The 22,517-nt window shown below is 41.4% G+C and overlaps 1 protein-coding gene across 2 annotated transcripts in view; it reads left to right on the forward strand.

Moving 5' to 3' along the window:
• The window catches only part of KIAA1328 (KIAA1328 ortholog), a 665,562-nt gene that overhangs the window by 358,675 nt on the left and 284,370 nt on the right, over positions 1-22,517 (forward strand). For both annotated transcript variants that reach the window (XM_069218089.1, XM_069218177.1), the window contains one exon: positions 21,032-21,720. In XM_069218089.1, the coding sequence (XP_069074190.1) occupies positions 21,032-21,720 (689 nt within the window). The remainder of the gene's footprint in view (positions 1-21,031; positions 21,721-22,517) is intronic.

The raw sequence follows: 22,517 nt of genomic DNA on the forward strand, positions 1-22,517 counted from the left end.
GGACCGGGTGGTTAGTGTTGAGCCACGGGGACAGGGTGCTCCAGGCCAGTCAGACAGGAAAGACCAATCAAAACATTGGAAGGACTGCTTCTAGAACAATTTAAGGATATTTACAGTGGGATAAGGTTGCCTTGGAGTCACTTTGTCGTACGGTCCCCATACGTTCAGTTCGCTCACAGTATTTGCCTTCGCTGTACATTTTTCGTTATCCCTGCCTACTGCTTTGTATTTCTCTCTGCTTACCTGCATCACATAGGGAGAAGCCCTCTTTACCAAGTTTGGGCCTTCTGTACCTTAATTTAATAGGAATTTATTTTCACCAACTGTGTCTCCTGTTGCTCGTTAATTTGGGGAAGGTGTCCAGGCACTTAAAATCCTGAACTCTAGACTGGTTTTGGCCTTGTCAGTGAGGAACAGCTTGGATTTAGATACAGTAGCACAGCAAGGAGACATCCTACGTCTATTCAGACCCTTGGCTACTTAAGGCATTAAACACACAAAAGGAGATTTGAGGAATGTTTGCAACTAGTCTAAACCATCTTCCCGGGTAGCATTCCAACCCATGTATTCTAAACATGAGGAGGGTGACTAATGATCATAATGTGACACCCTCTCGTCTAGAGTGGCACAACAAACGAAAATGATGGGTTGGAAGGCTACCGAGAGCAATTGGGTATTCCCAGACGTGTACCCCTTATTCACTTTGGCATGGGATCCAAGCTATACCTTACTTGGAGGCCTTACAAGGACGAAATGGGTATGGGTTTGCTTGTGTTGACTTGTGTTGACTGCTTGTGTTGACCTCCAAAGGTGATGCAGGGTTAGTACTAATTTGCATAAGGTGAATCTCTGTCTAGGGTGGCACAGTATGTAAAAATGGAGTGGGAGCAATTGTCAGTGAATTGGACTATTAGCAAGCATTTCTTCAATCAGCTTTTGTGAGTGAGAAAGAAAGGGTACTCACAGGTGAAATTTAATATAGAGTGTGGAACTACCTCTCGGGAATGAAGATAACACTGTCTGGAACACAAATCCAGACATTCTAGACAGAGTAGCATTTCTTTCTGCAGAATTCAGAATGTTGATGTGCCAAGATACCTTAGAGTTCTCTAAATCATTCCGGCTGAGGGTTTTCATGTTTAGAAGATTCAAGTGGCTGACATTTCTCTTTGCAGTGATTGTTTCCGTTTTTTCTGATACCTTCATGGGCTACTGTACTTGTTTTGTTTACCAATCCAAGATAGCGGATGACTTTTGTATCAGTAAATTAAAAACAAACCTATAGTTTTAGTGGCACAAAGGCAATATTTGCACAATGGAGTAGCCTGGCTGCAAATAACATCTGTCGGGCCTTCCAAAAAAAAGAAAAGTTGTAATTGTCCTTGAGAGATTCTGAAAGCAGTGGAGGGCTGGAGGGGAGTTCTCGAACCAATAGAGAACGTTCCTGCAGAGCACAGGAGAAAGCCAAATAAGCATAAAGAAAAGGCAGGGACGAGTAAGAAAAGTAACGGGTGAGCTTGGGATGAGGGAGCAACACATAGGCGGGGGTGGCTTTTGGAGGGGCATGAAGCAGCACAAAAGGGAGAGAACTAGAATGCACGTGCTGCAAGAAAAAGAAAACAAGCAATTCAATTAAAAGGAAAGTGGCTACACTGCGAGTGTGGCGGATTGGGGAGACAAACACAAGGAAGAAGCAAGCAAATGAGTGTTAATAAAAACAACTAATGGCAAGCAGTGGGTGCGCTGTAAACCCACTGTAAGTTTCTGGTATGGTCCATAAGAGGGACTGGTAGGTGAGACCTAAGATGAAATGTACCTTAAGACTTATTAACCTACAAATATCATTCAGTTAGGTTATTGAGTGATTAAAAAAAACAACACTGTGAAACTCCAGACCTAAACAGATTTCACATAGGCAAAGACCATAGAGGGCTACATATTGGATTGTATTTTCCCCAAAAGATGAGTGAGCTCTGGTTTCCATGCTGCTTTTAGACTGATAAATGACGTTCCAAATTAAATTTCAGTCTAAATAGGAAAACAGAGCCCTACCTTTTATATCCTCATGCGTCCCTCAATTAAGAATGCAAAAAAACAACAGAAGATGGACGAAATGCAGAACAAATCAGACATTCACCCCCCCAGTCACAGATATGGGTTTAATCCATCAGTTTTTTTTGTTGCTTGCCTTGCCATTCCATTCCAGCTCAGACCCAGCCATATGCAAATGAGTCTTGAGCCTGTTCCACATGGGAACAGTCCAGCCCGAACTGCCAGACCAGGTCTTCCCTGGACCAGAAACCAGCATCCTGGGACCAGTTTCAGGGTATCATCCTTCATCAACCTGTGCAGTTAAAACAAAATCATTTCAAAGGTTCTCCCACTTCAGAGGAGGCACCAGGTATAAATATTGAAACTCAGACCACCAACTCTTCAGTCCACTTCTGCACCTGTGGAAGACTGTGCTAGGAAGAAAGTCTGCTGTGCTGTTGAAAGGACTGCTGATTGCTGTGCTGACCTACTGCCCTCTTAGCTGTGTGAGGACTGGACCTGCAGTCTGTATCCAGGACCACCAGGATTGGACTCTGCAACTGTGAGTCCTACCCTGCCAAGTGGTGTCACCCCTGTACTGAACTCTTGGAAGTGGGCATGAAGGGGCTTTGCCAGCCCAGCTGTGGATCCATCAGAACCAACAGATCTCCTATGTTGCGTGGTGCAACCCTAAGCAGAACTGAGGCATTGTCTCTGCTGAATGGACTTTCCCATTGCAAGGACCTCGCATCACCACCGCAGTGTCATCGAAACTGTAAGTGCATGGTATATCCTAGATGCAGGCCCTCTCATCGCAAGCCCCTTGTTGATTACATCCTCGCATCGCAAACTCACAGCTCCCCAGACCTGACTTTACGTGACACATCTCTGACATGGACTTCACATTACCCCGGCTGAACAACTCGTCCTTGATGCTGGACCTTGCGACGCTCTGCAACCAGGATTTAAGGTACTATTGTTCAGACTGTCTAACTGGGTCCATGTAGCTGGTCCGCGTCTGAACTTGTGACTTTGTCCTGTTCTGGCGCAACTAGTTGTCCATAGTTGGGGATGTGTGCTTTTTGACACTATTTTTACTGAAACTATAATGATTATAACACAGCAAATAAGTACTTATTTTTCTTTATTTAGGATTCAGGACACAACACCTCCAGCATAGCTCCTTCCTGAAGCTCCCTTTCTCCTCTTCTCCTCCAGTCTCCCACATTCCATGTCTGACCTCATAGACCTTGAACATTCCACCCCACACCCTGATTTACAAGACATCTTCACACATCTTTTCCCTTATAACGTTGAACAATAGATAAACAACAATAGTATAAATAATGGAAAATACAAAACTCTATATATTACTGTTATGCATTTGCACCATATTACATAAATCACACAGTGGAAATTCATCTATATTGAACTTTACACACATTCCCAAAACTCCACACCGACTCATTTTCAAGGATCACAACATTATGTTTGACTTCCTTCTCTTTATGTAGAGTTGAATACTTACTCTCCCCTTTGTGGACAATCTTTCCGTTCTTTACATATGTGGCATTATTTGGCTCTCATTCTTCTATTATAATACAAAGTGGCTTCTCTTTGATTCTCTTCTACTTTCTTCTTCACATGCACACGATCCACCATCACCCTTCCTTTCTCCCTTAGCCACACAGGACACTCTTTCACTTCAGGTTCTCTACCTTTGAAGGACACAAACAGTGATACTCCGGTTACTGAATGAGGGGTCGTCCTATGTGCCTATATCATTTTTTTTCAATTTGCGCATCCATGGAAGATGATTGGCTAGTGACAACTGAATATTGTCCATTATAATGCGATTCACCCTCTCAACCAAGCCGTTAGATTGCGGACCGAACAAGGCAACCCTTTCATGAGTTATTCCCATCCTAGTCAAGTAATCAGTCATTTCCCTAGAAACAAATTGCACACCATTATCCGACACAATCGTCTTAGGGATACCTTCCTCCACAAAAGCTTCCTCAAAAATATCAATAACATTTGACGTAGTCACTTGCCCAACAGCTTTGATCATGAACCACTTGGAATGGTAGTCCACCAAAACTATTATGTACTTGCTTCTCTCTCCAAGTTTAGAGATAGGACCTATAAAATCTATAGCTAACTTCTCCCAAGGTTTACTTGGAAATGGCACCGCCCTCAAGGGAGGCTGCTGCACAGTCTTAGTCCTATCACTATTTGCACATGCCATACAATTACTTAAAATTTCCTCCACCTCCCGATCCATTCCTGGCCACAAAAAGAATTGCCTTACTTTGCTCTGCATCATCCCTCTACCCAAATGGCCTTCGTGAACAATCCTAATTATGTGCTTACGAACTCCAACCAGTGGAATAAACTGTTCTCTTCTCATTAATTTGCCATCTTGCAAACTCAATTGATCTTTAACTTTAAAATAGCTGGATAACTCACCCTTCAATCCATCCTCATCTTTCCAGCCACTCACTACTCTCTCTTCCACCTCATTCATGATTAAATCTTCTCTTCTAGCAAGTTCCCGTTCTTCTTTACTAACCGCTACACACCACAAAAGTTCTCCAACTTCCTGCATAACCACAGTTTCCTCCTCTCTTTCCTTTACTTCCACTGGCATTCTTGATAAACAATCCGCTACCACATTCTTCTTTCCTCGTAAAAATTCAATCTGAAAATTGTAACCCATTACCGTTAATAGCCATCTCGAGATTCGTGGAGTGATACTTCCTTCCAAACCCTTACCACCTTTGAAGATGTATGTCAAGGGCTTGTGATCCGTTCTCAGCTTAAAATGTATACCCCATACGTAAAACTTAAAATGATTGATCCCCCAGCAACACGCCAAAGCTTCTCTCTCAATAGCTGAATATGACATCTCTGCACCTTGCAACCTCTTAGAAGCAAATCCTACTACATATTCCTCACTATCCTTGACCTGCTTTAAAATTGCACCTATGCCCACCTTGCTGGCATCCGTGGTAATATATGTTTTCGCCGTCACATCGAAATGTGCTAACGTGGGCGCATGCGCAATATAACTTTTGACTTCGCTAAAAGCACACTCACACTGCTCGTCCCATACATATTCTACATTTTTTTTCATTAGTCTCCTCAAAGGTTCCACCACCTCAGAAATTCTTTTCTCAAATGTTGAACAATATTCTGCCAGACCAAGAAATGATTTCAGTTCGTCCTTACTACCAGGTACTGGCACATTTTCTATTGCATCTACAATGCTTTTTTTTGGTTTGATCCCTTCAATACTCACATGTCCCAAATATGTTACCTCACGTTGTTTAATTTGACACTATTCTTTTTTTATGGTTAAACCATATTTCTCAAGTCTATTCATTACCTCTTCAAATAATGAGTCATGATCCTTTTCATTCCTCCCCACAATCATTATGTCATCCTGAAAACATAGCACACGTTTCATATCTCCAAAAATATTCATCATCACTCTCTGAAAAACGGAGGACGCTGAGGCTAGACCAAAAGGCATTCTTCTATATCGGAACGCCCCCAATGGCGTAACAAAAGATGTTAAATGACTGGAATGTTCATGGAGTTCCACCTGATGATACGCAGATGACATATCTAGAACACTAAATCCCTCACCTTTACCTTCGATTGTTAACGTTTCAGCAATATTAGGGAGTGGTTGTCTGTCACCCCATATGTTTTTATTCAGATCTCGAAGGTCAATGCATAAACAAATCTTTCCTCCTTTCTTTGGTGCTACTACAATTGACGCCAACCTCTCCGAAGCTTCTATAGGTTCAATAATGCCTTCATCCAATAGTCTAACTCCTGTTTCAGTGGGTCCCTCATCATGTAGGGAATATTGCGGACTTTATGAATTACAGGTTTAGCTTTGTCCTTTAATATAATCTTATGTGAATAGCCTTTCAGTAAACCTAACTTATTAGAAAATACCTTTGGATATTTTTCAAACAAATCTCGTTGAACTAACTCACTAACTTCCTCGTTAGCTTCAGTAAACATTACTGGTTCCTTCGCATTAGGATTTAAAATCATGCCCAGGTCCTTTTGATGCCGCCACCCCAATAAGTCCGTCCCAGAATCAGTAATATACACCCTTCCATAGACAGCCCTGTCTTTGAAGGCAATTGTCATCCATTTCATTCCTAGAATTTCTATTGGTTTTCCAGCATATCCCACAGCCTTTATATCCAGTTCATCAAGTTGAGAATTTTGAGTATTTGGCCATTTCAATTGATATGTTACCCTAGAAATAAGTGTGAACAAGCTCCCCGAATCTATTAATACACTGATTGGTATGTTGTTTAGACTTAATTGAGCATGTGGTTTTCTCAGTTCACCAATACTCTCACTTTTTATTTGAATCCTTTCCCTTGTCGAACCACCCACACATTGAACATTCAATATATTGTCCCGAGACTCTCCATCCACAGGCAAGACTACCTAACTAACATTCTCACACTTGTTTCTAGTTTCCTGATCAATTACATGAACTTTCTTAATACTATTCATCTCCGATCTGAATCTACACACTTTAGCAAAATGCCCTCTTCTCCCACAGCTTCTACAGACGCAATATGTCCCGGAGCTCCACACCGGTAACATTTACTCTCCCTCCAATCAAATGTTCTCTGGCCTTCAAATGCCTAATTTTTCATTTTTCCACCTTCTGCACACGGTACACTCCTTTTATCCTTCATACTTTTGTTCAACTCAGACTTATTTTTTTTATCTCTTCCACAGTACAGTACGTTTCATGCAATGGCATATCAAATTCTTGCAACCACATGGCTGCATGTTCCATTCTCTTTACAATCTGTATGGCCTCTTTCAAGGATGGGTCCTTCATCAACAGTTTTTCCCTTATCTTTTTTTTCATAAGAACATCACACAATTTGATCTCTTATCAATGAGTCAGTTAGTTGTTCAAAACGGCACAATAGTGCCAATCCTCTTAATTCCGCCACAAATTATGCCATGTCCTCATCAGCCCTCTGTACTCTTGTAAAAAAAAAATGTGTGGCGTTCCAAAACTAAATTTGTTTTAGGGATAAATTGAATGTCTAACATTTGTACTGACATATCGAAGACATTCATTGGTTGCCCATCACCCATCCCCAAAGATACTTCAGGCAAATCCTCATAAATTCTTCTCCCTTCAACTCCCAAATGATGCAAGAGAATGGCTTGTTTTCTCACAGGGCTATAGCGAGCAATTCCATCCTCGTCGCCAGTATAATGATAACACATCAAATAAGTAGTACTTCTTTTTCTTTATTTAGGATTCAGGGCACAACACCTCCAGCATAGCTCCTTCCTTAAGCTCCCTTTCTCCTCTTCTCCTCCAGTCTCCCACATTCGATGTCTGACCTCATAGACCTTGAACATTCCACCACACTCCCTGATTTACAAGACATCTTCACACAAACCTTTAAACCTGCATATCTCTGGTTTTACTGATTGTATTTTTGTTTTCTTGGTCTTTTTTATTTATTAAAATTTAATTTCCCTAATTTGGGATGGGATCCTTCTTTTGCTGTGTTTTCATGTAATTTCTATTTGTGTAACACTTCAAATACTGTACACGTTGCCTCTAAGTTAAGCTTGACTGCTCTGTCCCATGCTACACAGGTTAATTTGGGGTTTGCATGTGACTTCAAAATGTAAAGCAATCAGTGTTGAGCCACTTGCTTGTTAGTCTGAGGAGAGCAGAGATGAGCACTTGTGTAATCCCGCACAAACCAGGTTCTCTGCTGGTGCTTTTAGGTAATTGCTGGATGTACTCTTCTGCCCGGTTATCAATGCAGTCTATTGCATCATGTGCTAAGAGTCTAGACATGTATTGCATGATTTACATTGCAATTAATAATCCATATGAGGTGCTGACGTGCTTACCTACATAAGATTGCTGCTCTCTGTAAAGTATGTGATTGGGAAGGGTGGTGTATTCCTTTGGCTCTTTTGTGGGCAGTATTTCCAGATTGTGTGCAATACCCACGGAGAGTCCTGTCTGTGTCCCGTGTGTCTCCTCTGTGTCCAACATGTCTTTGGCTTTAGTGCGGTAAGTGATTTAACACCATGGTTGTACCCAGTCTTGTCTCCTTCCTGGTGAGGTATGAGGAACAGCAGGTGGTTCACGATATTCCTGCTCGCGTGGCATCAATATAGTAGTGGGCATCATCAACTACAGTGAATTCCACAATATTTTAATTTAATTACCTTCCATCAGATTGAGATCACGAGGGGCGATGTGTGCTGATATATGGAGACTGTTTTGTATCAAAATACGACCCACTTAGCACCATGACCATATTGGGTAGGCATCTCTGAAGTACTTGTGTGTTACTGCGCACACCCACAGTGTACCCATGCATTGTATTATACCTTTACTGAAATAACTGGCTCATCTGGATGGGAAATTGATGCCAAATAGCTATTCTTCCTTTAGAATTTGAGGACAGCAGTTGTTAGAGATTGTGTCGTGCTATGTGTGTGTTCAGGCTAGCTGTTAACAGCATGTGTTCCTGTGTCTCTTCAGTCAGTTTGTAAGCGACTCTTTTATTTCATTTTCTCCTCGGATGTGCACCCTGTTTAAAGAGCTCTGTGTCCAAAACACGTCTTCGATCACCAAACATGTTTTTTTTAAATTTGGAACCAATGTGATTTTGTGCGTATTTAAAAATGCTAATAAATTGAGAAGGAATTTTTCATGCATTGATACCATTGTCATGCAACAGCTGTTTCACAGTCTGCTTCATTGGTATGAATGCATGCAAGTGTTTTATTTCTTCTGTCTCCTGTGTTATCTCTGTGAAGGGAATTAGCTTAATGTAAATTCAATCTTTTCAATTATGTTTGGTTCTGTTTTTATATCAAGTTCCTATTTTTCTAATTGTTCAGTGTTCTATAGTTCCAGCAGCTGTGTCTTATGGTGGATAACGTGCAAAGGGAAGCTGGTATGTTGTGCTTTTCCTGCTGAAAACCGCTTGTAGCGAGATGTCAGAAGCTATCCATAGTTCCTAATGATCATCTAATGATACATTTTGCTTCCAAACAATGTTGCTTCCAATGACGTCTGTTTCCACCTGTTTGAGAATACCTGCTGCTGCAAGCAGGCTCAGGAAAGCTGAAAGATACCCTCATTATAAAATGCTGAAGGCCTGGCCCATTCCTGTCAATAAGGAGCCAGGTTAAGTTGCTGATCAGCAAGGCATTTCTACTGCACCCAACGGTTATGTTTAATGCAGGATTTGGCTTGTCACATTATTAAGAAGGATTTGCAAGTACTGCCCAAGCCTCTGGTGCTGGCATATCCAGTGACATGGTTTAGGAGGGGGACTGCAGTGTTTTTTGTTGTTGTTTTTTTTTGCAGATTTATATAGTGTGGTCCACCTAACCGATATCTGAGAGCTTCACATAGGAGTTAAGAAAACTAAGAGAGACAACCTACATACTGTGTACATCATGTATCATAGAGGCATGTAGGGTATTATGTATGACATAAAGGCCATAAGAGAATGTTTGAAGGGAAGGAACGTCTTTGAAGTGAAGATTTTGAATCTTCAGGGGGGTGGGGGTGGAGTTACATACACGGTTGGTTACCACTGATCATAGACAGTGTACATTACGTCAGAGGTATGATCAGGGATGACATGAAATGTGAGTGGGTTCTCAGTTTCGAGCTGCATGGTGTCTAAGGAAGGCGAGTTCTTTCTTCAGGGTGGCGTCAAGGGGTAAGTTCTGAAGGATTGGGTTTTGGCTTGGTGTGAGAGCTGTTTCGAAACTTTGATGCCCTCCCTTAGAAGGATTGATTCACGGTGGGGTTAAGTAAGGAGTTTCAAGTCTTAGTGAGTCACAGGGGTAAAAGGAGGTGTCTAGCTTCAGGGGCAGTTAACTTGTTGATTTTCCATGAAGGGTCTTGTGAACAATACAAGCAAGCTCGAGGAAGTGTCTCACTTCAGTGGAGAGCTATTTTAAGGTGGTGACTGTGGGCGTAAAATGCTCTTACCTTCTTTTGCGTGATACCCATCTTGCTCTTGGAGGGGCCTTGTGCATTTTCGGAATACCTGTTAATAGGGGGTTTCCATAGGCTATTTTACCTAGCACTAGTAATTATACCATTGTTGAACACTTAGGTTGGGATTGGGACCTTGACTTTCTGTAGAATGCTGATTTGGAGTTGTTCCTTTTGCCATGGCAGTGGATCAGCACATGAAACTTAAAGTTCTTGTCCAGGAGGAAACGTAGAGATCTTAATGTTTCTACAATAGTAGACTTTCACTCAAATACGTTTGCATTAGCCCACCAGGTTTGTACATGTCACTTGGAGTGATTTGGTTCAATTAGGGAGCCTTTGTGAGTTTGGGGCGAGAAGCCCTTCTTAAAGGTTTGTCTTTCTTTGGCCTTGCAAGCTGGGCCTTTCTAATTTGTGTAATTTTTGCTCAAGTTACCAGCCTTGACTGCTCTTCAATTCCTTTCTTCCTTCATGGGGTGTATTCAGTCAGTATCCCTGCTCATAAATAAATACATTCCAGTAGTGCAATTCCATCTGTGCCCATTTGGCACCTTTTTACTCATTCAACGCCATCTTTGTCTGACACATATCATCATATGGGCTAATGGGACCTCCCTAATTACCTCTTTTTGTATGCAGACACAGAGCATCCTACTGCCCCTATGGCTAATCTGGTTAGTGCTTATTCCAATTACATCTGTCTCTCACATACCTTCACCCATAAGACTTCTATGCCCTGCGTCCTCATAACCGCGCCTCAGTGGTCATCACATGCACTTAGCATGTAAACTCAAACAAAAACAACACCTATCAAATTACAAACCATACATGGTGTAATTTGCTAATCAGTAGGTAGGTGCTTTAACCCCCCACATAGAGATAATAAATGATATACGAATGCTACAAATACACTCTACAGTGCAGTGATGCTTTAGCCTGTAAGATGTCTTTCCGTTTTCTTTTTTTTAAATTATTTTTATTTTTACATTTGCATCTGAGGCTTTCTGGTTTTGGTGTCAAGGGATTATGTCACCATTGTTCTGCTTCTGAGGGGGGTCTCCTTTCTTCGTTCGTCTGTTTGGTGCAATATTTCTTTGCTATGCAGACTTTTTAGTTTTGTGGGAGAACGGAAGAGGCAAGTTCAAACGCTGTCTTTATCAGGGCTGCGTTAAAGCAGTTAAGTATGAGATGTCTGCGTCAGCAGAGGTATTCCTTAAGTGTATTGGAGTTATCTAGTGTAGATCTGTCTCATCGAAATATATGACCTATACCTCTGTGTTTTTAGGCTGCCCTAAGAGTTTTTTTTGATCCATAATAGAAAGAATGGGATTAGGTGATCCTCTAATCAGCCCACTAGAAAAAGCGATTCACATAATTGAGGTTTTTTTGGGATAATTATTGGGTTTGTGGAGGAGCCCTTTTCATTTGACCAGCGATGGGATCAAACATAATTGATACAAATTGTTTTCAGTTGGGAACAGTGTTAGTTGTGATGTTAGTTTCTAACTTGGAGACTGTGACCAAGGGTATTGGTATTTTTATGAGGTTTATAGGATTTATTGTGTTTATTGGGTTGAAACCACAGATGGTGTTCTTATCTGTGAGACAGCAAGAATTTTGGAGCAGGCCTCAGGGATTTTTGTGTGATCTACAGAAGAGTATGGCGGGGTCAGATTCTCAGTTTATTCAGTATGTAGTGCTGGAGCTGTTCATTTGGGGGCATGAATCTCTTAATTTGGAGATGAGCCAGATGTCTGGGGTTAGTAGGGTTTTGGGAGTAGTGGAGGTTCTTTCCAGTGGGGAGGGGGGTCAGGCAGTTTAAGGGTGTGAGTGTCAACTTGTGAGGGTTTTCAGTTTGGGACTGAACTGATTGAGTCTTTTGGCAAGTGAAGTAGAGGGAGGTCAACTTAATGCAAGTTTGGATCTGAAATGCTGGTTTTGTCTGTGGTAGTCAGTGTTTTGCAAGCTATCCCTGAAGTGAGGGAATTTAGGTGAGTGCTGTAGGAGGAAGGCTGGTTATGGGAAGGGGAAGAGTAGGTAGAGGATTTTCTCTTGTTCTAGGATTGATGTTGAGGTGGTTTAGGAATAAGGTTTCCCTGTATTGTTTAAAGATGGTTGGAAAGTGAGTAAGGAAAGCGAGTCCAAAGAGGGGTGGGATTTTACCAGGAATATGGTTGCTGAGTGAAAGTGATTTCCCTTTATTTGTATTGGAGTGGCAGAGGTTTTGTGTGAAGAGTTTTGAGATTGTAGTAGGGTGGCTGGCTGAAACAAATGGTGGTAAGGTCAAGTGAGCTGGGGTGTGGTACTTAATGTGTCAAATGGATTTTGTTTTTGTTAATGTGGTTTCGAGTTTGACTTGGTGATTTATGACTACTGTGATTGAAGTAAGTGTTTGAACTGAAATTTACGAGGGTGGTGTCTGTTGATTGAGGGTCTGATTGCGACCTTGGCGGAGGGGATTACTCCATCCCAAATGTGACGGATATACAGCCCGCCTTATTACAAGTTCCATTATATCTTATGGAACTTGTAAAATGGCGGACGGGATATCCGTCACATTTGGGACGGAGTAATCCCCTCCACTAAGGTCGTAATCAGACCCTGAATCTTGATGTACCCAATGTTCTGGAAGTAGATAGTGGCTTCAACTTGGAAATAGGGGGGTAAATCAATTGCCTCATTCCATGGGGTATTTCCTTTTATTCTGTGATCTTAAGCTCTTCCTGAACTTTTCTGTACATAGGGAAGTGTTTTGGGTAGGTCGGTCTTTTCGTCCACAGTGGTAATGGTATGCATGATGGAATTCCTGGAACTCCTACATCACAGTGTTATGAGTATCTCTGATACCCTCCACTGTTGTAAAGAGTGTTCTTAAAACTGATATTTGATAACAAATAAGTGTGTCACAGCAGTGGTTAAGAAAAAAAGTTAACCACCTTTGTGATGTGCTTCAGTTCTAGTGCGTCAGTGAGGAACTGTCATCCGCTGTTATGTTACAGGACAAATAACAATTTCATTTGCAAACCTAGAAAATGCATCTCTGAAAGGCCTCAGAAAAACATTCTCAGTGGCAGTATGGCGGAATGAGCTTGCTGTTCACAGAGTGGGAAGTTCCATATGTTAACTCCACCCCGCTAAGTAAACAAGTGGGACATGGCCTCTGGCTTCAATGAAGAAAGCCTTCAGGGATTGTACAGTCAATCATGATGCTTGCCTCTATATGCCGGCATAAAAATGGGAAAGCCATCAAGGATATTACAGTTTGCCATGGTGTCCCTCCACATGATGCCACATCCGGAAACAAATAAACCATAAAAATACTTGCTCTAATGAGGTAACGTACCATTGAATGTGAAAAAGTACACATTCATAGGCACCAACATTTACTTTAAACAACTGCAGCATATTGCTACAGGAACTTACCAGGATACCAGGCCATCAAAGATTCTAAATAAAGCCTAGTATAAAAAAAAGGAAAGTGCTTTTAATTAAAAAATGGAATCTGGAATGGAAAACAGGTAAATGCCGGATCGTAGTCAACTTGTAGTAAATAACCCTCCAAAAATTGTGCAGTGCTACAAAATACTATCCACAATATCTGCCTCCATACTTCTGAAAAATCATTACATAACTGCATAAAGACAAAAATTGCCTTTTCAAACTTTACAGACTTAACAATAGAAAGGTAAACATTAATTTCAGAACAAGAAAAGTTTGAAGTAAACCAAATTTACCATAACCTTATCTTATAAAATATTTAAAACAATTATCAGAAAAATGGAATATAAAATATATGCAATTTAAAGAACTGGATGAACTAATTATTAACTCCTTGAGAAATAAAAGTGACAAAGAACATGAACCATCCACCGTGCGAGGAATATTAGGAAGCACCGATAGACATTGAATTGCCTCTGTATATCCGTTCACCATTTACATAGACGACCAAAAAGAGATCTGGCTAGAACATGAGGGCAGCACAGGTGCCCACGAGGGCCATGTGGTGGGAGGGAATGAACAGGTGTATGGAGGCGGCCCTCAAATGCTTTAAAAAAAAAAGACAAATTTTGGAGACCATGGAGAGTGTATCACAGACCACAGGAAGAGGCAGATGATGTCGCGACAGGGGGGACTTCACAGAGACTACTCCAACACCCCCATCAGGGTGATGTGAACTGGTGTTATGAGTGACCAAAATCTGACCTGACCATCCAGGGGCTGGAGGGGAGGGTGGAGACAAACAGGGTGAGATTAGAGGGATTCTTGAGGGTGGACTGTGTGATCTTTGTTAGATATGTATGTTTTGGTATGAAGAAAACCAATAAAAACTAATAATGATAACAAGTGGTAAATACATTTTGTACAACAAAAAAGATCCAGATTACAGCATACTTAAAATTTGCAGCAAACAGACTAGAAAATAAGAAAAATCGAGACTCTTCTTATCTGGCACCAAGCACAAACAATAAAACTTCTTTGTACGAATGGTACAGATCAATGGTAACTGGTGAAAACAAAATATGGTCAGACTTTAAAAGATACAGCAGTATTACCAGCAGAAAAAACAATAACGGACCATGGCACAAGAACACATCTAGTCAGAAGCAAGTGGACAACAAATTCTAACCTAGCAAAGTCAGCTAAATCTTAGGACACGGACATTTACAATCACTCAACAACTGTTCAGTCCTGTCAGAAGTAAAGCAACAGTTTACATTCAACCTAACTAAACATCAACAGTGCAACATATAATTAGCCTACCAGTAACCAGTATGAATTGCAAACAATTATTGCAACTCCAACTTCTAGTCATTGCCAAAAAAGTTGTGAATCTAACAATATATTCAATGCTCCTATAACAGTAAAAGTATCACCAACATCAAAGGCACCACCACCAGAAAATACATTTTGTAATCTATTTAAACTGTGTAATCTATTGTAACAGATTGAAAATGCTAAACTTTTTCTAAATGAAAAAATGGCGGAAACTTCTTTCAGCAGATTCCTCACCTTTTAATATCCTAAATGCCAGTCTGGATCCAGAAATATCTCACATATATCTCCGGCAACAATGTGGGGCTGCTGGCTTCAACACCGAAAACTGAGTTATGATGATGTCACTGTGGCCATATAGTGCTCTCCTTAGCGCCCTGATGTCCTTTCTATTTTTATGCGCTTTTCCTTGTGGATCCAAAACTTTTCTCATAAACTCTGAAGTGAATAGATTTTGCTCTCCATAATCATTTGATGCAGTATTAGGGACATGTCTCCACTTAAGTAGTTAGAGCTTAAGCCCTGCTATAGGTGTGATGAGCAAATGCCTATCACTGATCTACACTGATCCATTTCTCCATATTTGAACGACCTACACTGGTTGCCAATAATTAAATGGATTAATTTCAAAACCCTGGTTATCAACTACAGGGCGTTCTATTAGAAGGGCCAGCTATATCTGAGAAATTAAATGATTCAAGATCTTCCCAAAAGAAGTTTGCTCTCGGTCAGCGTCCTTGTTCTGTGCATTCCAAAATTTTTCAAAATTAGAGAGAGACTCTTTCTCTGATACACTCTCCTACTTTCTTTTTTGAGTTATATCTTATCAAAGTACCAGGATGCCTCTTCAGAAGCAGCTGTAGCGCTGTATACATTTTCTTTCTTTCATTCATCCATTCATGAGGAATGTTTATGCAAGGACGTCATTTAGGGGTTGCCAAGGGTCGCAGCTGCGACCCCTGGCTTGCACCTTTGCGACCCCTGGCACTGCTTTTGCGACCACTGGCCTCAGAATTGGCAAAATCTGTACTTGGAACACAGGAGTAACTCATCCTAACGGACGTCAGTCGGGGCTCCGCTTTCCTGATTTTCTGCCATTTTCTTTTATTACATAAATAGTGAATAATATTATTCACTATTTGTGTAAAAAACAAACTGAGTACAATTCGCTGGAATCTGACACTATCTGGCAGCTAATGTAAGTAAAAAATGCTTTCAAATGTATGTTGTATGCATGCTTGCAGGTGAGGGTGTGTTTATGTGAGAGAGAGTGTGTGAATGTGTGCGAATGTTTAAGCTTGTGTGTGAGTCACAGCATTGGTCAAATGGCTTGTGATGTAAATCCCGCTACCCCTGTCATATTGGAGACTTAACGTCTATGTGTTTATGGTGTCTGGGCTCGAAACATGATTGTTCTTCAAGCTCACTTTGCTTCTACATGAACCCCAAAGCCATCAAGTAGCCAGAGGCCAAGCTTTTCATGGCTCATGCTAAAGATGAGCGAAGGTGTCCGAAATGGTCAAGGTCAAAGCCTAAAGCCATAAAGAGATCCAGATCTCTGTATCACTTGTCTCCTTCGTCAAAATCCTCAAAGAAAAGAGAAGCTGCCACAAAAAAGAAGAAATATTTTTATTCACCCAAATGATCGAAACCAGGCAAGTCACCCCCTCCTGCATAACCTTCTTCTCCAGAACCTTAATTTCCTTCAAAAAAAGATGTAAATTTAGTTGGTTGCACTGCATCTAGTTTTATGTAGACCTTATTCACGGCCCGCCTTGAAAGATGTGTTGTTTTTTAAGAAAGTCGGCACCGAAGTGAGTGCTTCATGGATCCAGTGAGGTCATAATGACTCAGTTTCTGGCATCGGTACAGAGCAAGCACTCCCTTTCCGTGCCAGAGAAAGAGAACTATGTCAGAAGCTTCCAGCTCCAGACCGGCCCCTGGTGTATTCAGAGGTGAGGAATCCGCATATTCGATATCCACCAGTAAGATCCTTACCAAAGGGGAGTAATTTTTCTTCAAAATTATTATTGACTTAACACCTAGAGTTTCCTAAATATCAACAATAAACTAAATTTACTGTTAAAAATAAAACATAATTTTCCATCCTTTTTTATTTTTTGAGAAAAGCCGGTTTGCAATAGTGAAAGGGAATTACCGCTTTGTACTTGTTTTCTATAACATCACTCAGAACCCCTCTGTGAAAGATATCCCCATAATCAACAGCTATATTCTATATGTGCTTAAAATTCCTAGCTGCTGTCTTCAATAGATTAGGGGGAAGAGAATTTGTGGAATAATAGTGTCTCTTTCATTCCATCATGTGTGCCTGGGCTGCACGGTACTTGAGGCAGCCAGCAGTTGTGTGAGACGATGGACTAAGAAGCCAAAGAGAAGTAGTTAAACCCCTTTGGAAATAAGCGGTGCTTGTGGTTCACTCATTTGAACCTTTAGTTGAGATTGTTAACTATTTAAGAAGACTTGGAGCTTGTTGTATAACTGTGTCATTATTGGACCAATGGAACATGAATTAAAACATGGCAACCTTCAAGGAGAAGAATTATGGCTTTTTAAGCTTGTTATTTTTTTGTTATTGTTCTTTTGTATTGGGGTATGTTGTGATTTTTTACCAGAGGGCAAGCTAATTATTTTGTTTTTTAATTCAGGTCACCACAATTATTCTCAGTTGTTAGAATTTCCCAGTTGCAGTAGATCCGACTGTCGGTATTCGATTGGATGTTTTGTTGTTGAAACTTTTTTGAATGCCTACCGACCTGTGGGTACTCGACTGACCCAAGTCTCACCTGCCAGAAAATGCAGAGATCATGGGAGCGTTAAGGTTAGGCTACTCCTAGCCATGTGAGGGGGCGCAAAAGTTGGACACACTTTCCTCCATGGAGAGTAGTATTCCCAGGATATCGATTGACCTCCCGTCCTGCTCATGCTGGGGAGAATTCTGTATGCTTAAAAAGTTCTCTGTACGCATCCCATGGTCGACTCCGCCCAAATACCTTCATTCCCAGTCTCAGCCCAGCTCTCTATGTAAGTAGCTGATCCCACAGTGTGTCCCTGTTATTTTCTGTGTGTTTCTGCCCTCGTCACACAAATTTCAACACCTTAGCCCTTAATTTAAAGACCTTTGAGCAGGATGTCTGTACTGCTCACTGTCCAAGGTCTTTGGTGTGCATAGTTGCATTTTATTTTATTAAAAAGAAGAGGAAAGAGCATCAATATTTTCAAAATGTTTGTGGAGCTACCCACACATTACAGATCTGTGAGGGATTAGGGTTGCCTCCTCCCTTCGGCCCTTCCTGTTGTCGTAGATGTGCCCCTCGCCCCATCTGTCACTTTAAGGACCCAGGCTTCGATGCCTTGGCAACTTGTGATGGCTTCTGCAACAAACACACTTTCAATTACTTCTAGCTAGCCAGATTACCCAGATCCTCAAATCGTACAATAATCTACAAATCCTCCATCAGACAAAGGGAGAAAATGTTTCCTGTTCCAATGGGAATTGTATATTGTAGTAGGATAAATTAGTGCCATGTTAGTGAAAATAAATGAGGGCCACTAACATGTTAGTTGGAGCAACTATACAAATCAGTGCACATTCACACATTAGTAAGGTGCAAAGGTCAATTTCCTAGACAAGACAAAGATCCTCGTAATCGGCTCCGCCCCTCCGGCTCCAAATCAGTGCACATTCACACATTAGTAAGATGCAAAGGTCAATTTCCTAGACAAGACAAAGATCCTCGTAATCGGCTCGACCCCTTCTGCCTGGAATGATTCCTGGTGACCCACCGCTCTGGGAAACGCCCACGCATGCAACCTGGGCATCATCCTGGACTCCTCTCTGTCCATGACCCACCAAGTTAACGCCATCTCTTCGTCATGCTTTCACACCCTCCGACTCCTGTGGAAGATTTTCAAGTGGATTCCCTCTTGACATGAGGAAGACTGTCACCCCCGCACTCGTCACCATCGAACTGGACTACAGCAATGCACTTTATGCCGGCATAATGATGAAACTTCAGTCAAGACTACAGAAAGTCCAGAATGCAGTATCCAGACTCAGACTGGACATCCCTTGACATAGCCGCATCTCCTCCCACCTCAGAGACCTACACTTGCTCACAAGCGTATCACATACAAACTCCTGATCCACACCTACAGAAACTGCACAACATTGGACCGGCATACCTCAGCCACTGTCAGCCTGGACATGGAGCACGCTACCTCAAGCTCAGGCAGATCGTATCACTGAAGCAGTTCAGGAAGGACCTCAAGACCTGGCTCTTCGATTGAGCAGCATTCCCACAGACAGCGCCTTGAGACCTTATGGGTGATTAGCCAATCTCTTCAAATCTATGATTGATTGATTGATTGAATTTCCAGTTTGTTACCACAGTAATGTGAAATTGACATGAGAATAGTGTTGTTTACTACTTCACAGATTGTGTGTTGTTAATTACTTTACATGTGAAAAGAACTCTCTTAACGGACACAACACCTCTCTGCAAAGTGATTTTACCTTACTGCCAAATGTAATCCTCTGTTTCCTGGTTTTGGTTAAGCACCTTTTTTTTTTTTTTTAAACAAAAAATACATATGAAAAACGTCATGTCATAAACCATAGATGAAGATGCAAAGAATATAACATGCTATTTATTGCCATTGTTGTGTGGAGAGGGGTTATTAATGGGGAGGGGAGGGCGAAGCAAATTGGAAGTCTGAAAAATGCTACTTCTTGTAGTAAGAGTATTGGCAAACGTACTCTAGCAGCATACTGGGCTGCAGGTGATTGAGCCACTTTCATGCAAATCTTCCTAATCCGTCCGCTCTATCTGGATCATTGCAGTCTAATGGCAGATCGAGAAAATGAGGGCTGTACTAAAAGGTGTGTGTGACTCCTTACAGATTTTATAAAAGTAATTGCTTACGATTTGTCTTTGTGCTTACAATTTCTGAATTTTTAACATATAATTCGATTGACATGAATAAGCCTAAAATTAATCATAAATTCAAAGTTGTTGGGAAAACATACGTTTGGCTAGTGCCCCAAAAATCCTTACGATGTGATTGGTCCCTTATGTCTGATCTGTGTTTGTTAATGTAACCTATCTTCTTCAGTTGCTAAATACTTGCTGTCGAATAGATTGACTGACCCAGTGCTCACTGATATGGGTTTATTTTCTGCATGCTCACATGTGCCTGAGTTATCGAATAAGAGTGAGGTGGTTATTTTTCACCAGTGCTTAATTTGTAAATAATAAGGTGCCGGTGCCCAAAGCTGTCCTCTAAAACACGTGACTGCTGCAGTTAAATGTGAGAGCACCGAATCATGAGGAAGATTAATCCTAAAGCCATATTGGGCTTCTTTAATCCCTATACAGGCACTCCCTGCCCCTTCAGTTTACTCTTGAAGCTTTCTGCTTTCTCTCTTTGTGACGCATTTTCGTTTTTCCCTTCCACAGTCTTTCCCATGTGTCTCTTTTGCTCACAGCAAATGCTTGAGGCAGAAAAATAGTGCCGGACCTCAAAAATAAGTGCTGTTGCCCCACACCGGAAATCACAGGCTCAAATTAAGCACTGTTTTTCACCTTTTGTTATAATTTTCGTCTTCATCTAGATGAACATGGCAGCATCTGCTTGCTTAGTCAGACCTACTTTAGTTGTACAGCTTAAGAGGCACAGGTATAAAGAGTCATGCTGATGCCGGGTCCCAGGTATTTTAAGGGGCCGCTGCACCCCAATTGTGGCTGCCTTTCACCACCTAAATGAGAAACAAACATGCCGGCCTGCATTAGGGACCAGGGCACCCTTGCTCCTGCACAACAACAAAAAATAAGGGTTGAGTCAGATTGATGCTTTGTCCTGATTTCAAGAGGCTGTGATTGTGGGCACACGTTTTTCCTTTGTGAAAATATTTCTCCTCTAAAGTGCAGCAGTTTGAATAAAGCAGTTAGAGACTAGATGTCAGAAATCAAATGTTCTTTGTGAGCTTCCCAGCCGTTTTGAATGAATCCTTGTATACAGCAGAATAGGGGTGACTCAGTACATGTACCTTTATTTGTGCAACATCGTTCGGCGATGTCTCTTGCTTTTGCTGGTGTTTGAGTGTATCACAGCAATGTAGTATTATTGAAATATAATTAACATGCCCTGTTTTAATAGGGATCCAGACAGAGGAGTCCACTGCAGTCTTTGCATTTGGAATTTGATGGATCCTACCTTGGCTTGGCTGAAACACAGACTGCTTACCAGACAAGTAAGATTGCTGATCCTGGAAGTGTTGGGTTGTTTAAAGATTCTCTGCATCGTCAGAATAACCCGGAAACCAGACTGATGTTCCACTCAACCCTACAGGAACACTCAAGGGACTATCCAGTTCAAAATGGCTTTCAGAAAACTGTTAATAACTCACCGCCTTCAGTGAATCATCAAGGGCTGCACCAGTCCAAGTTCAGCAGTGCCCATGATCACCTGGGAAAAGATCATCAGATCTCATGTGTACAGCAAGCTATGGCACATCAGTGCGTTCGCAGTCCATTGACGCGTGCAGAACATGTTCAAGGATCATGTCAGTCTGCAAATTTGCCATTACAACACCATGGAGCACTCTCCGGCTCCAGAAGGTTTAGCCAGCACCCCGATATGACTCTGCTGAACGGTGCACCGGAAGTACAACCAAGGGAAAAGGGCCATGGGAAGCAGTCACCCCAGCAAAGGAAGCAGCTGCTTTTGCTTCAGAAAATGGAACTGGAAATTGAGAAGGAGAGGTTGCAGCAGATGCTGGCCCAGCAGGAAGCGCGGTTACTTTTGAAACAGCAGCAGCTACAGCAGTCCCGGCTGGAATACAATAGGTATGTTGTGTATATCTTCAATAGGTACTTCTGGGTTTTACATGTATTTATTAATATCCTGTGTAAAATGAACTCCTCAGCCTCTTGACCGCAATCTAACCTTTATCGTAAGCCCAAAGTCCATCCGAAGCACGAACGCCTATATCCCATCCCTTACTCCAACCCTAGCCGCATCCCTAAACATAACCCTAATGCTCAAAATAACCATTATCTTACCCTAATCCATTCCCTAAATAACCTCACTTAATGTAATCCCACCCTAACTTGCACACCAACTCAGATTCACTAAAAGTAATCAATATTGTATTTTAAATGTTCAAAACCATGCATAAAAATTAAGCACGTTTTGATGTTTGTTAAACTTTTTTTCTTAGTAAGTTGGTAGTACACTAAACGTGTGACTCACTGTATGTTATATACTAGAGCGTTTTGTCAAGTACATGTTTATGGCAAACCTGTAGAAAAATGTTTTTGTAGAATGCGTTTAGGTGAAAATGTTACACCTGCCAGGTAACAGCTACTTTGCTGCTAGAGACTGATGCTGTCTCTCGGTTATGTGACTCGGTGAACCCAGGCAGTGATATGTACTATTGTTGTATGAGGAATACCCATTACCCATTGAGGTATCAAAATAAATTCACTGTAGTTCGTAAAGGACACACTACTAAGCTACTTTCTGATGCACCCTTCTTTCCGGTGGTTTGTACCTACTTAAGATCATAGGTTTGGAAGGAGCTCCAAAGTTTTAGGTCCTTCAACCTCTTCCTTTTTCAAGACCTTGCCTGTAGACTTTTAAC

This window comes from Pleurodeles waltl, chromosome 1_1 (genome assembly GCF_031143425.1).
Source record: "Pleurodeles waltl isolate 20211129_DDA chromosome 1_1, aPleWal1.hap1.20221129, whole genome shotgun sequence".
Lineage (NCBI taxonomy): Eukaryota > Metazoa > Chordata > Amphibia > Caudata > Salamandridae > Pleurodeles > Pleurodeles waltl.